Source organism: Anser anser (assembly GCF_964211835.1).
Source record: "Anser anser genome assembly, chromosome: 3".
Lineage (NCBI taxonomy): Eukaryota > Metazoa > Chordata > Aves > Anseriformes > Anatidae > Anser > Anser anser.
Window position 1 is genome coordinate 100,885,145 of NC_139722.1, and position 15,548 is coordinate 100,900,692.

General features: G+C 42.5%; 1 protein-coding gene across 1 annotated transcript in view; it reads right to left on the bottom strand.

Annotated features, from left to right (window-relative positions):
- TGFB2 (transforming growth factor beta 2) overlaps positions 1-15,548 on the bottom strand; it is a gene marked incomplete at its 5' end in the record, with an annotated part of 72,010 nt that overhangs the window by 18,650 nt on the left and 37,812 nt on the right. Inside the window, 1 exon segment of the mRNA XM_083827639.1 lies at positions 6,304-6,467. Coding sequence (XP_083683765.1) covers positions 6,304-6,467 — 164 coding nt within the window.

Here is a 15,548-nt window from a genome sequence, read left to right on the forward strand (position 1 = left end):
CAGCACCCTACATTGCTGTCAGGTCAAGTTGGGAGTATGCACCAGCTCATGCCAGTAACTAATGGGGTATTATATACTTCAAGTTGTCCTCAGTAACTGCTCTGTTCTGGCAAGAGCTAGCTGCATCCAAGATAAGTCTCAAATGGCAAAGAATATGATGCACCAATAAATACTTCCTTTCACCCACGCTTACAGATTATTTGCCGAAGGTACTCTACACAGTCTCAAATGTAGCAAGTATTTTGTAGGGGATACAGTACTCAGAACAGCAAAAAATAATAATAATAAAAAAAAGGGATTCTGGAACAAAGAGAAAGCAGCAATTTGACTGAAATATGCTGCAAGTTAACTTCCTCTGATCCTCTGGTCTTCAGTTGCTGGGGGGCCAGGGAGGGCTGGGCTGGCCGAGCCAAAAGCTATTAGGTCCATACTATACACTGAGTTTGGCACTTCAAAGAGCACTGCACATTTACCATTTAACCATAACCTTTCAACCTTTCATATTGCAAGAGTCTGGTTTCAGGACAGCAATACATAAATTGTGGGATCCAAATACTTGAGATGTGGATCACAGCAACAGCAGTCAATTGGAACCAAATGCCCCAGGTGATGTGTGTAACACAGGCGTCCCGTGCCAGCTGAGTGCCACAAACTCTTCTTCCTGGGATTTTGTTCCATGGCACTAGAGACAGCACTTTTGGAAGGAAAAAAAAAAAGTGAGCAGGGCCCCTCTGCTCTTGATTATACTTAGATCAATCTAGAGTAGCTCTACTGCAGCCAGTGTAAATTGCCTCAGATTTGCACCACTGAGATCTGGCCCAAATCTATAGCAGCTCACTTTAAACATATTCCCTAACTGAAAAACAAGACAAAACACTGTCTGAACTGAAAACATTTGAAAGACTGATTGTGGTTTAAATTTAAATCTGACTCATAGTGGGGTAATATGTTCCACAGCATCCTCCTTCTTATACCTCCAAGCAAGGAGAGAGATCCTTAAAGAAAACAGGTTAGACACTGTGTGGAGGGTATTCACTTCTTCCTAGACCCCATGTGAGTGCCACAGGAGTCCTTGGCATGGAGGGGACCATCCCCAACACAGAGAGACCAAAGGTCTGCTCCCCCTTGCTTGCTCATCATAATGCAGTGTCCCCCTGGGCTTTAGCCTGGTGCTGTACATTTATTTGCTTGGACATTTCATGCAGTACATCCCCTCATCCACCAACCACCAGCTACCCACATATGCAGTAGCGTCAGATAACAACAATGCTAAAATCCAGTGCTTTAGCTGCATTTTTGTGATGCTTTATGATGTGTTACCAAAACATGGCACTGCTTCCATAGGAAGCAATTATTACTTGTTATTGTTTGACCGTCTGTACATAATAAAACTACCTCAAAAACAATACCACAATGCTCCCTGAACAACTACTTTTTACCCCGCAAGGGTTTTCACTTGTCCAGCTTTGTGGTGTTGCCTATTTATTCTTTGGAATGCTTATTCATAAAAGGCAAGTTTTTTTTCTGAAGGGTGCAGGGACTCTATTCATAAATACAGAAGCACCTTAATAAAAGAAAGATGTGATGAAGTCTTCAAAGCAGGGAAGAAAACTGATGAACAAAGACATTCCCATAACAACCAAGCTTTATCTGATCAAATTCCAATAAAGCCTGCATTTGGCATAAATCTTTAAAAACATAGCAAGGGCCACTGGAGGATGCTAAAGCTTTTTTATTTAATATTACTCTTTCTCCCTCCCCCAGGAGTACTTTATCCCCTTAATATTTTCTGAAGTCTCGGTGCACATTAAGAAGTGCATCACGAAACCACAGTGCAGTGGAGAAGCATGGGAGAGCACTGGCTGCCCCTGAGGTTACACTGCTTCCCCTCCTTCCCTCCAGCTTCCCACTCTCCAACGTGCTGATAGCTCAGCGGCACCATGAGCGGATTAACCCTCACTTTCCAGCAGAAGAAATAACAGAAAAGATAGTGCCTTTAAATAACTTAATTCTTTATGGCTTCACTTAACTAGAGCCAAGAAAAGACAGAAGATTTTATACCAACATTATGAAAGAAGCTTAATTCCCACTTCTATGAGCTTTATGGTTTTTTTTCTACCTTAAAACTACCTAATTTGTGCACTGCATTTCCCATCTGCACAGGAACACACAGATGTGACCGACTAATCCTCAAATACCCAGAAAAGTATTTTGGGTGAAAAAAGACATTAAAGGAATTGCTTCTGCTCTCGGGGATTACCACTCACCCCCTGGCTCCAGCAGACTATTTGAAAGTTTGAAAGCTGGCAGCAAGATGCAGCACGTTTCACTGTGCTCTCTGAGCCTTGCCGAGCATCTTGAGAGCAGAGGCGCAAGTTGAACAGAGGAAAACCAGCACTGCATGGGACTTTGCAAAGGGACTTAACTTAAATCCCATTAATTCCCTGGATACGCTCCCCTGTGATCAGTGAGGCTACCTGAGAAACCAGCTTAGACTTCAAAGCCTGCAAACACCACAGAAGAACCATGAACATGTGGCCAGGGAGCTGCCCAGCTCAGCAGAGTCCATGGACCTGAGTGGCAGGATGTGTCCAGGGCACCTCCAGAAGAATTCATCTCCAGGACCTACTGCCCAGGTGCAGCTGGCTTGGCCAGTGGATAAACAACCACTTGCTCCCAAAACAAACATATCAGGGTCCTCTCTGTTCTGACCTTACCGCTGTGTGTAGGGACAGGATCCTGCTGTTCCTGCTCTGGGGCTAGGAGCAAGGGGCCACGGCTCTGGCTCGCCATGCCAAGCAGCCCCAGACTGCCTTCCTGGAGTCAGTGCAAATAAGGGCTGCAGGAAAACACAGAGTCCTTCTCTGATGTGGTTTGGAAAAAGGAGCCAAGTGGAGCCGGAGGAAAGATTAGCTGAAAAGGTGCAGTCTTGCATTTCTTTCTCATTTTAAGGGTAGATCTGTAAGGTCAGAGGACCACACAAAGAAAGAATCAGGAGGAGAAACAAAATATTTATATTCTGCTTGCTTGTTTTTTCTATGTTCCCTGCATGTCTGTCTCTAACTGTTCCTAAAATAGTCCTTCAGAGCAGTATTGTCCTTTCTGCATCACTTGTGTGTACGCTGCTACTAAACTGCCACTGGACAAAATTGGATTGCTCTAGGAGACCTGCCTGTGGTCAGGGGCGCCTGCTTTTCCACTGAATCACAGCAAGAGAGCTCTTTCTCTCCCCAGGAGACTTTTGCCCCTTTCTTCCTGCTTGACTTAGAAAGAGGCAAAGACACAGCAACAACCATTCCCTGAAACTACAGGTATGAGAGGAATTTGAAAAACCCTCATCAAGAAGATCTCCTCGGCAAAGCAAAACACTAGAACAGTAGGCAACCTGAAACTTGGTGGGAGGAAAGAAAGAAAGAAAAAAAAAAGCTAATAATTAAACGTTGCTTATGCAAGACAAAAAACCACATTGTTGCTTCTGGGCACAACAGCCCTGGCAAGCCCAGCACTATCTCACAAGACAGGAAGCAGTGCTTATGCATGGCGGAGGAGGAGCAGCTGCACTTGCCAAACCTACCAGCGATCTCCTTTGCGAGGCTCTCTCTCCATGCATGGCTTTTCAAGCTTCACGCGAATATACCTGAGAAAGTTTCCAGCCCCTACAGAATATATTTGCCTCTCCCACTTCCAATTAAATGCGCATCTTCCTCATTCTCTCTTACCCCCCATGTTTGTTCCCTCCTCCACTGTTTGACACCCCTATCACTACACAACCCTGAAGCTCCTCTAGCTGCACTATGGCACCAATGCCTCCTTAGTCATCCTTCCCTGCCTTCAGCTCCTTGTTCTACTCCATAAAGTTGACATTTTTAGTTTGAGGATGCTTCTATAGCATTGTCCTGCAACACATCCTCCTCTACAACTTCTCCTTCCATTTGCTTGTTGTTAAACACTGCATAGTCTCAAACATTGTGATGGAGATTAGGCGTAGGAGGATTTAGGGACTCTGATACTCCTGCAGCAGAGCCAATGATAAGAAACCCAGGCAGTTCAGACCAGCCATCACAGAGGTAAGGTAGTACCTGCATACAAGCTTTTGGGGAGCAGTATGTAAAAGACTGCAAGAATTGGTAAATATGACCAAAGGGTAGGTAGGGGTGGAAGAGTAGAGGAAGGAGAAGACTAGAGAAGCTTATAAGGAGCAAAGAAGAGAGAAGCACTAGCAGGCAGCTCTCATCATTTTGATATGTTTTCTGCAGGGAAATGCTCCAGGAACAGCTTGTTTCTCTGCAGGAGAAGAAACAAGTACCATGCCTAGCATACACCTGGCACAAACACACTCACAGCTCACCGCCTCTGGCGAGCCTAATTCTTGGTTATAGAAAAGCTCTAATCCTACAATAACCAGCACCTCATTACTCACCCAACACTTCAATCAGTATGTCCCACCCAGTCTCAAAAAGAGACTGCCTTACTCACCAGCTATATATTTATCTACAGGACCGAGGTACCTGCCCTAGGTGCAGGTGTCAGTCATTTCCATGGGCACAGGCTTGCTGGAGTCAGACTCTCTCAAATGAGCACCAGCTGTTTCTCATCACAAGCCAAGTTCCCAGCCAAGTAAAGGCCCTTTCTTCCCTACCTCCGCTGAACCCTTTGCATCCCGCATTCCTCAAACACGGAGGTGCAATGAGCTGAGCTCAGGTAATCTCAGCTGTATTCCTTCCAGCTGCCTGATTAACAGCCCTCAGAAAGCTAAGCGATGCCATTACCTCCATTGAGGATGTCTGAATAGTGAGGCCAAGTCAGAACATATGATCATTTTGACAGGTTGGTGTGGCAACAGCACAGGGACATGAAGCATAATTCTGTGTGATGGCTCTTACATACCAAGGACACCACTGACTTTCAAAGATTTCTGTTAGCTTTTTCTTTTAACAAGTGACATGTTATTTAGTCAACTTTTCTGCTGGTCTTTTCTTGGGAAGGCACACAGCCAGGTTGCAGTCTTGACAGCAAGCACCTGGTGACCACCTGCAGACCTAAACCCCATTCAATGGGGAATCAAAATTCTCTCCTGTTTAAATAATGTTTTAAAAACCCAGTGCATCTTCTCCTGCTGTCAGTCTCTAAGGCTGGCTTATGCTGTCACTCCAGCAAGCAGAAATTGCATCTCTGCTACAAGCTTAGTTCGCACTTGAGCATACCAGGCAGAAAAATGTGAACTTTGAAAGTGAGGGAGATAACTAACTTGAATTTGCACCCACAGGATCAGACCCAGGCTTTACTGTGCTGCAAACTCGTGGCTGTGCTCAGGTGCAGCAAATGAGGGCAGCAAAAACAGGGCCAAAGAAGGGTTCAACGTACTTTATTTAACAAGATGACTTCTTCCCTAGCAGGGTTTTCAGCTGAACAAATTCCAGGTTGGTAGAACAACCGTGAGTTTTAGCCAGTATAAAACTGCTAGGAGTTGATTCCTTTTTTTGCCGTTGGTTTTCTTGGTGAGACGATCTATACTTTACATGAAATATGCTCTAGAAAATAGTTCCACAAACATATGCACTGACTCTATGCAGTTGACCTTAATGGGTTTAGCATGTGTGCAAACTGACTCACTACCTAGGTAAAGGAGCCTCTGCTTGAGCTTGTTCACACGCAGAGGATGTTTTGTGGGGTTGTGATGGCTTCTATGCAAGACTGAATTTGCTTCTTCAGTGACAACACCATCTGACCAAGTTTACAAATCATCTCATGTCACTGGTTGAAGTGCAGGGTACAATTTGAAAACAAACAGAAAAAAGAAAAAATCTTATCAACACCCCAGAGTAAAACAGTCACTGGGTCATTTTCTTCCTCTCTCCTAAACTGCTGAATTTTCCACTGACTTGCTTCGAGCCCTGGGCCACCATACAGAAGTCAGTCCTGAAACTGCAACGACTTGAAACTCAGTTATTAACGATGACATTTCTGCAAGGAACAGTTAATCGGCTTATCCTGAACACAGGCCAGAGAGAGGAATTTGATTTCTTCTATGTAACCTACAGTGTAGATCAGGCGTTGGGAGAGGGAGACCCTCAGAACTCCTTGCTTGGTGCCTTGTTCTGTCACTTACTTACAGCAAATCATCAACACGAAGCTTCCATACGCCACCTCCATCGCTATATACTGAATGCTAGAGTCCTGAAGCACACTTTCTAGAAAAGTATGTGTATTTCAGCTTCATATGACTTTGAATGAAGTTCTTTCTAGCACAGTCACAGGAAAAAAGTTACCTTTGAAAGAAGGCAGTAATAGCCAGAGCCTTACCTGGTACAGCTCTATCCGCTGCTCCGAGACCCGCGCCTTTGAGTTCTGCAGGCGGAAGACCCTGAACTCGGCCTTCACCAAGTTGGAGGCATTCTTCTCCATCGCCGAGACATCAAATCTCACGATTCGGAAGTACAGGCTGTAATAGCTTGGTGGGATGGCATCTGCAAGAAGGCAGTGCGATTCTTTATGTATTTTTTCAAATGATATAATACATTGTTCTTTCATACAATGCAATGCAAGACAACCTCAGCGGTAAGGGAAATATCTGTAGAAGGATTCAGTTTCCAATAGGCAATTTAATATCATTAACAATTTAACCTCCCAAAAAACAACCCCACATGTGTTTGATTACAGGAACAGCAGATTAATAGAGATTAACAACCATTTCCAACTCTATTTCAGGGCATGCGTTTAACCCCATTCTTTCTACATACTGGTGGAAAATCTTGTATGCTTCTAAACTGGAAAAAAATCAGAACAGTTGGTATCTGGCAAATGCCTTCAGACTTGCACAGAGTTCACAGAGATCTACTAAGAAGACAAGTAACAGGAAATCATTTGATATGTATACTTTCTAAAACCCATTTTCCCCCAGGGCATGGAGTATAAATTAGTCAGCTTCACGTTTTGTTTCCTTTTTAGCTATTAAGGATTTTTATTGGAATAAAATATTCATTCTGATTATAGCAAGGGCAAAAATAGAAGAGGAAGAAGAAAGGGAAGTAAAAGACATGCAGGCAGTAGACATTATAAACAGAATTACATGTATATTGACCATTTGCAAGCAGTAAAATTCATAAATAAAAGCACCCCTCACTATATATTAGGGGGAAAGCAGAAAAAAGATTAAAAAAATAAAAATAAAAAAACAAAAAACAGAAAAATGGAATCAAGTCTTCAGTAATGGTTTCAAAAGTATCAGTTTAGGTTTCAAAATAATCTCTTCCTCCTTCCCAGCTGTAAACCCTGACTGAGGTTAAGCAGCAAACTACTTTTGCACAATTCGGATTACCCTGAAGGGTTCAGTGATCATCTGAGGCTGTTCCACCTATTCCTGGCCAAGAGCACAAACAGAAAACCATGTGCAGAAAACTCTGAACATGCTCTGTATGTGTGACATTCTCCACACCCTGTTGTTTGGCAAGACTTTCCTCAAATTGCAGAGTGGGCACAGCGAGCCAAATTCAGGGATGAGTTGAAATGACTCAAAGGCCCTGATAAAATCTCCATTCAAGCCGAGGGAAAGGTTTCCTCTTCTCTTACATTTTGAAACGTACAAAGAAACAGAAGAAAGATGAAAACTGCATCGTGGCAGGGGGGAGGATTTTCAGCAGAGGAAGCAAACTTCATAGGCTTCCTTGGGGCAACACCAGCAGAAACACTTCAGATAATAATTATAAAATATTAAATTTTCCCACTAGCCACATAGTTCAGGATTTGTCAGACAGTGACAAGAGACAACAGCCTGCACATTAGAGAGGTGAGCAGTTAAGCTCCCATAAAGGTCAGAAATCCTGGTGAGGTTTCACGCTTGTGTACATGTCCCAGCTCTCCACCCATCCAGGCCATCCATCCATTCACCTACTAATGGAGTAAAGGACTTTCTTCTGGAAGATACATAATTCTTCATAGATGTATATACATAACACAGCACAGAGATTGGAGAACCAGGACATTTATCTTTACTTCTAGCTACTAATGATTAAAGATAGTTGGAATAAATCAGTAATGATACCTATTCATATTAATGAGACACATTAATAGCTAAGGACCAGCTCACAAACATTTAGTGCTTATAGACTGGCTGCCACTATCAGAACTTCTGATCAATGCAGCAGCCCCAGACTGCACAAGACAACACATTTAGCAGACTTAATGCTCAGTTACACGTGTAACATCCAGGTTGTGGTATCTCTTCAAGTAACTCTTTAAAGGCTCAGAATGACTACAGCATAAACTCCAAGTGCCAGTCAGTCACAGAAGGAATAAACTAAGTGTATTCTCCTTATAATATTCACAAACACTCTTCCTCTAGATAATTCAGCCAAAATCATTTTTAGAATGGAAAGATGTAAAAACTCTTAAAAATAATCACAGAGATGAGAAAATCTTACAGAGAAAGGTAGAATCTAGGCCTCGACCATAGATGCATTATAAGTGAGAGATGACAAGTTCTCAAAATGCTTAAAAAATGCTCTGAAAGAGTACTTCCCATAGAAGACCCTCAATATATAAAATTTGGAAGAGATATAAATACAAACAGGAAGCCCCAGACTTCCTCGTGGCCCGATGTAATTAGGAAAAGAAAGTTCTCAAATCTTCACATCTGCAGTGCTCCACAATAAACCCAAAGCATTGTGATCAGTATTGTCACCTACCAGCTACAACCTTATAATGAGAACTCAAAGCAAAAGGGTTATGAATTACCCCCACACCAGAATTTCTCCTCTTTACCCTGAGTAATACGTAAGTGCTTGTCTCTCTCAATGCTTGTTTTCTCTCTGAAGGAGAAATACATGAAAGTCTTCTGAGAAAAGCTTAACTGTATGTAATGATGATCTTAATTTTGATAGATTTTGAAAATTCTTAAGAAAGCTACTTGGTTCAGAGGTTACATCCTCATTTAGGAGGGAAACAATCTCTTGAATTTATTTTTCTACTATAGGAAACTCCAAGACTACTACTTGTTCCTCAGCCAAACCTAATCCTACTAGGAATATAATTTGGCATAATAACATGTATATATAAGATTGATGCTTCCAGGATGAGTTGTAAGTTGTCCTTCCCTGTCATTTATCTGAGGCATCAGCCTACAATTTAATTCCCTGTGGACAAGCCGAACTAGCAGACAGCCACTTGCCCTGGCACGGACAAACACTGTCCATCTTGACTTTATTTCAGATTCAAAAGTCCTATTTAACTGTCTGCTCGATTTATATTTAGCTTCTAACTTATTTCTAGAACTTTCTTGGACTTTGCTTGTAGCCTTTCTTTTCCATGTCTCTATTTTAGATACCATATATTATAAATCTGTGAATATGCATCTGAAACGATTTTCCTAAACCATCTCTCCATTTATATTTTTTCTCTATCATATATATGGAAAACAGTTACAGCCAGAGAAGGAATACTCTCTTAGTGTGCATGCTTTTGTGTTTCAGTATGTGCATTTGCATACACACTGAATGAGTATTTACCTTCTGTTGGAAAGCAGACATAAGACAATGACAATGGAGAAGAATGAATTCTTATCTTAAATAAATTTCATCTCCCTCATGAGACAGTTTTATACCTCACAAAAAACATAAGAAGTATGATTTATTTATTCTATCATTCACAACAGTATCCATGGGAAGTCAAAAGGCATTATTCATGGATAGCTAAAAAAAAAAAAAAAAAAGGCTTTTTGCAAGCTGGAGCCCTTCCTCTGTGAAAGAATGGCTGTCTGCAGAATTGGAGGTTACATGAAAATTTATCAACATTAGGACAGAGAATTGAGATTTGCAACTCTCTGTAAGGGAAGGGGAAGAACCCTATAGAGTTTACAAGGGTTTGGATTAGCCTTTAAGTGATCTCAGATGCTGCAATTTATATCTCTGTGACTCTACCTTAATCTGAGAGTTGTATCAATGCAGTCTCAGTTGGATACCTCTAGACTCCCCTGTGATTTTGGCCCAGTGACTCCAGTAGACTCCAGGATAACCCTGAGCAAGTTAAGTCTGCAAACACTATAATACTGTTGCAGACCAGACTCCTTAAGTATTCTTTGAAAAATTATCATGAATGAGTGGAATCAAATCAGTATGTTTCCTGTAGCTAGGAAAACACAATTTTATTTTGGTTTGGAGAGAAAGGAATAGTGAATGCAGTGAAAGATTCCATTTTTGTCACCTTTCAATTACTCATGAATACAACCCACCCAAAATTTAACACTTCCAGCTATAATAATCATAATCGCATCCATCTTAGTAAGGCTGAGATGAGTTATAAAGCATAGTTGGAGAAGGCAAAGGCAGCATCCCTCCTCCTACCTTTAGTCCAATAGCTCTGTGTGCTTAACAATGAGCATTGCAGGATTAGCTTGTTTATTCTTTTTATATTCTTTTTTTTTTTTCCTTAAATGAGCTGAAATTCCATCAGCCGCTTTACACAGGACAGTCCAAACTGTCAGGTTAGAAAGTATTCTGGTCTGTGAATATTTAAGTGCGTAAGGGCTTAAACTGTGGTTTCTGGGCTTCTTACTGACTGACTGTTCAACATCTGGCATCCTCTAAGCTCCTGTGCCAGCAACCAGGACAGAAAGCAGCCCTACTCCAACGACGGGGGTGCAGGAGACCTATCCCAAAGTACTGAACAGGCAAGGCAGCGGCATAGCTCTATTTAATATCGACGCAGGGTGGACAAGCATCAACAAGAAAGACTGCACACATCTTCTCAATGACCATTCAAAATAGCAGGGTGACCCCTAGGCATCACTCCTGGGAGGAGAGCGAGATGGGTTCAAGCTTCCTCAAGGCAAAAGCGGGAACTGAAGGAGGTTGTTTCATCCTGGAGGTACACCCCAAGATAGGGACCCCCTGAGTAACAGGATGACACTTTTGCCTTCAACAGCGGTGTCATATAAACTGAGGCTTCTGTTTCCATGGCTTTTCTCACAAGTACTGCGTGTACTGTCATTTCAAGGAAACAAAATGCTCTGACACAGCTCTTCTGAGAGCTGGGCTTGCTTGCTGGTGAGGAAAGTCCTAAATCCAATTGTATTCAAACACTTTTTCTTTTTTTTGTTTTTCCTCTGAATTTTCATTTCTGCTATTGAAACAAACAAACAAAAGAAAAGAATCAATTATTTGCACAGCCCAAGATAGGAAATGTAAACAACTTTTCTCTTCTCATTGGAGGAGGCCAGACAGGCTGACTTCACACATACGCCGACACTGGAACGGCTGAGAGCTTCAATCCAATCCTTCCATCAAGGGCTTGCAATAAATGCTCCAAAGATTTATTTTTATTCCCTTTTGTGTTTATTAAACTTTGGAGGGTTTCTTTTCCCTTTTTCTTTTCTTTCTGGTGCTCTGCCCACTCCTTATTACAGCAGCTACAAAACATGGAGTGCCCTTTTTATCTTGCCCTCTTTTTTTCCCTCCTCTTCTTTCTGACTGCAGAACATGAATGACCATGTAGTAGGCTTTGAAGCAGCACATGCAAATATTTATAAGAGTTGCTTGATTGTTATTAAACGCAGTTGTTATGCTTTCCGCACTCTGGCAGGCTTCCCTAAACCCTCCAACTATTAGGACCAGTTAGGCTGTTCAGATTTCAGCTTACTGATAGCAAATCTTTTTTTTTTTTCTTTTCTTTCTTTATTTTTTTTTCAACAAGTAGCAGCCACTCTGCCTAACATGAGCTCTTTCTTTCCCCTTTGTGAATTTTGTTTTCTGACCAGTGCATGGGTGCCTATCACAACTGGGGCTGGACTGCCTTCAGGGATAGTCCAACACGGTAAGTGAAGCAGCATGCTCAGAGCTGCTTGAAGGGAAGGGCAACTTGCAGCAAGGCTTTGAAGCCACATGGCACAAAAGCAGCATGTGAGACGCTGCACAGTCCCCATGGCTAACTCCTTATTTACTTCTATATTCCAAGTTTTGCCCCTCAAAGCTGCCTTTACCTTCAACAAACAGTATTTGTATCTGTCAGCAACTGTTTTCAAGGCCAGGAGGGATACTGTGCTGGAATTAAACTGCTGGCAACACAGTGAATAAAGCTTTTGCCTGCATGGCTCTGGAGCAGCTTTTCTGTCAGAGCAGGGTGTGCATGCACCCACAGTGCGATGCAAGGCGTGACATACACATTCTGTTATTGCACCTGTTCCGAGTGAAGATCCCATACTAACAGCTGGTAGCTAGGCATCTTCCACTGAATGATCCCTAGATATGTAATTTATCCAAGGCTGTGGATGATTCAGGATTTCACATTACCCAACATGTTCACTCTCGGTGCACTTGGAGAGCCAACACTTAGCAAGAGAGATGGACAGGCATAGGCAAAGGATGACAGAGATAACTTCATCAGGAAGACAGAATGAGACCAGCTTGGGGATCCAATTGCTGAATGGTCATTTTAAAGGTCAGAACAACAAAAGCCTGAAATCTGAAACCACTTCCCTCTTTTATCACCAATACTGACTGCTGGACCTGTCATCCCAGTCAAATGGGGAAGCCTCAGTGTGTCTTCACTAAGACAATGGACTTTAGAGTCCGGAGGTAATTCCCCTTGGAGGAAAAACAAACAAACAAAAAACAACCTTACTCCCACAGGGACTCCTGCTGTAGCTATTTAAACAGGACTTTCTTTCAGCAGTTACGCTAACAGATGCCATCACTGAAGATGTTTTCTTATTTTAATAACTTCCTACTATATAGATCAGCTATATATCTTACTATGTATTGGCTAATTTTTTCTTTCTTTGTAATGAAGACTCATTGAGCTCCTGACATTCACCAGGGAATACATACACGTAATTATTATGCCATAAACCGGCTATGAGGGCTCAATAAATGTCACTAGCAGACTCCAAGGTGCTCACAGCAAAGATGCCTGGCAGCGCTTACATAGCACAAATGCACTTTTTATTTTTTTCTGCCTATGCAGTCTCTGTCAAACTTCACACCTCCACAAAGTACACACCACTGAACATCTGTATGGACACAGGTTTGGAACAAAGTAATTACCAGACTTTGTGACATACATCCCACTGTTGCACCACTAGCTACTCTTTTAAAACACACTAAGATTTACTCCATCAGCCAAAACGCAAAGGGGAGTTAAATCTAATAACAAAGAGAAAAATTGCAGGTGCATTGCACTTCATCTGAAAAGATGACCAAAAGCCTCACAGAGAGTCTGTGCAGTCATTCTCTTGTTGATGATGGAGGTGTTGCTGGCTACAAGGGGACAGTGAGTTAATGTGCCACATGCTAGCACAGAAAGACCCAGCTTCTCCTCCCAGGCTCTGCTACGAATGCTAACATGCAGCAAGCAGAAATGGATTAACCCCTTTTGTACTTTAAGCCAGACCTTAAATACTAGACCAGATTTTCAGGTGTTCAGCAACCAACACTTTGAGGCATCTTTTTTTTTTTTTTCCTTTTATTTTCCCCCCAAATGTCCCTAGAATGAGATGTTGCAATTGAATGTTTCCAGACTGATTTTCAGATATCCAAACTGTTCCTATAAACTTTTGAAAATTAGCTTTGAGTTTTGACATAGAAATGAAGCTGGATCTGTTTTGGCCTGCCAACTCCAGCTGTGGGTGCTGAGACATACAGAGAACATTGACCTTAAATCTTGCCTGTTCCTTGGCTCTCTTCGCCTAAAAACATACAGCAAAAGGTCTCTGCCAGTCTCTGTGAGCTGGGGTATAGCCACATATATAGAAAATAATAATAATTTAAAAAATCAGAAACAAAACTGCAGGACTGGAGGGCAGGCCACTGGGCTACCCAGAAAAAGCAAATTAATGAAAAAGCTGAAAAGTCAGAAAAATCTCCTGTGAATCTTTTAATACTGAGTATCATCACCTGCTTTCACCTATCTGTTTCACACTGGGTGTCAATGTGATTGTATCCTGTGTTTTTGCCTTACCCTGCAACTGACTGGACCATTAACAAACAAATACCCCACTGAAACAATGCATTGTCTGAGCAGAGGCAGCAAGAAAAAGTGATGCTCATAGAATAATCCTTTTCAGAGTCAGACTGCACCGTGCCTCCCCTGCCCTCCACAGTTGCTTATTTGAAAAAAAAAAAAAAAAAAAAGATTAGAAAATCTGAATGGGTTTCAGGATTGGAAGAAAACTACTTAAGAAATGTATATGACAGTGCAGAGTTCTTCCATACACCCTATGCTATTTATTTCAGAGGAAGTCTTGTACAAAGCATTTGACACTGTCCTGACACCTTTGTCTCTAAATTGGAGACACGGATTTGACAGATGGACCACTTGGGTGGGTAGGAATTGGCTGGATGAGTTGTGGTCAATGGCTCGATGTCCAGGTGGAGACCAGCAATGAGTGGTCCTCAGGGGCTGGTATTGGGACTGGTACTGTTTAACACCTTTGTCTGTGACATGGACAGTGGGATTGAGTGCACCCTCAGAATGTTTACTGATGACACCATGCTGTGTGGTACAGTCAGCACACTGCAGGGAAGGGATGCCATCCAGAGGGACCTGGACAGGCTTGAGAGGTGGGCCCATGGCAGCATGGGCTGCATTAAAAGAAGCATGGCCAGTAGGCTGAGGGAAGTGATCGTCCTCCTCTGCTGTTGTGAGACCCCACCTGGAGCACTGTGTTCAGCCCTGGGGCCCCCAGCACAAGAAGGACATGGACCTATTAGAATGAGTGAGGTGGGCCACAAATATCATCAAAGAGCTGGAGCACCTCTCCTGTGAAGACAGGCTGAGAGAGTTCAGCTTGTTCAGCCTGGAGAAGAGAAGGCTCCAGAGAGACCTTACAGAGGCCTTCCAGTACCTAAAGGGGGCCTGCAGGACAGCTGGGGAGGGACTCTTTGTCAGGGAGTGTAGAGATAGGACAAGGGGTAATGGTTTTAAACTAAAGAAGGGTAGTTTTAGATCAGATATGCGGAAGAAATTCTTTACTATGGGGCGGTGAGTCACTGGACCAGGTTGCCCAGAGAAGTTGTGTATGCCCCAGCCCTGGAAGTGTTCAAGACCATGGTGGATGGGGCTTTGAACAACCTGATCTAGAGAGAGTTGTCTGTGCCTATGGCAGGGGACATGGAACTATGTGATCTTTAAGGTCCCTTCCAACCCAACTCATTCTGTGATTCTATGAAGTCAGGTATCTGTGCAGGCTGTCCTGAGGAAAAAGGAAATATCTATGCAATGCTATAAGAAGATATCTGGAAGTAAGGCATACCGGTAGCATACAGATAGCATGCATGCGGTTTATATCTTCAAATGTGTCTTAGGGTAAGTCAGCACAGAGATTTCAAAAACTTTTGTTATTGTTCCTTTACAGCCACAAGGCAGTCGTCAGGTAATTACAAGTCACAGTCACGATCTTTTACAAACTTTCCTGTCCCAAGACTGTGTTCTGGCGAATAACGCTGAATTCCTCTAAGAAATGGCTCTTTTGTTCTGCAGCTTTTAAGAAAGCAAGAACTGCCTCAAAGACCATTTCTGCTATAAAACTAAATTCTTAAGTATTAACTTTTAGCACAGTT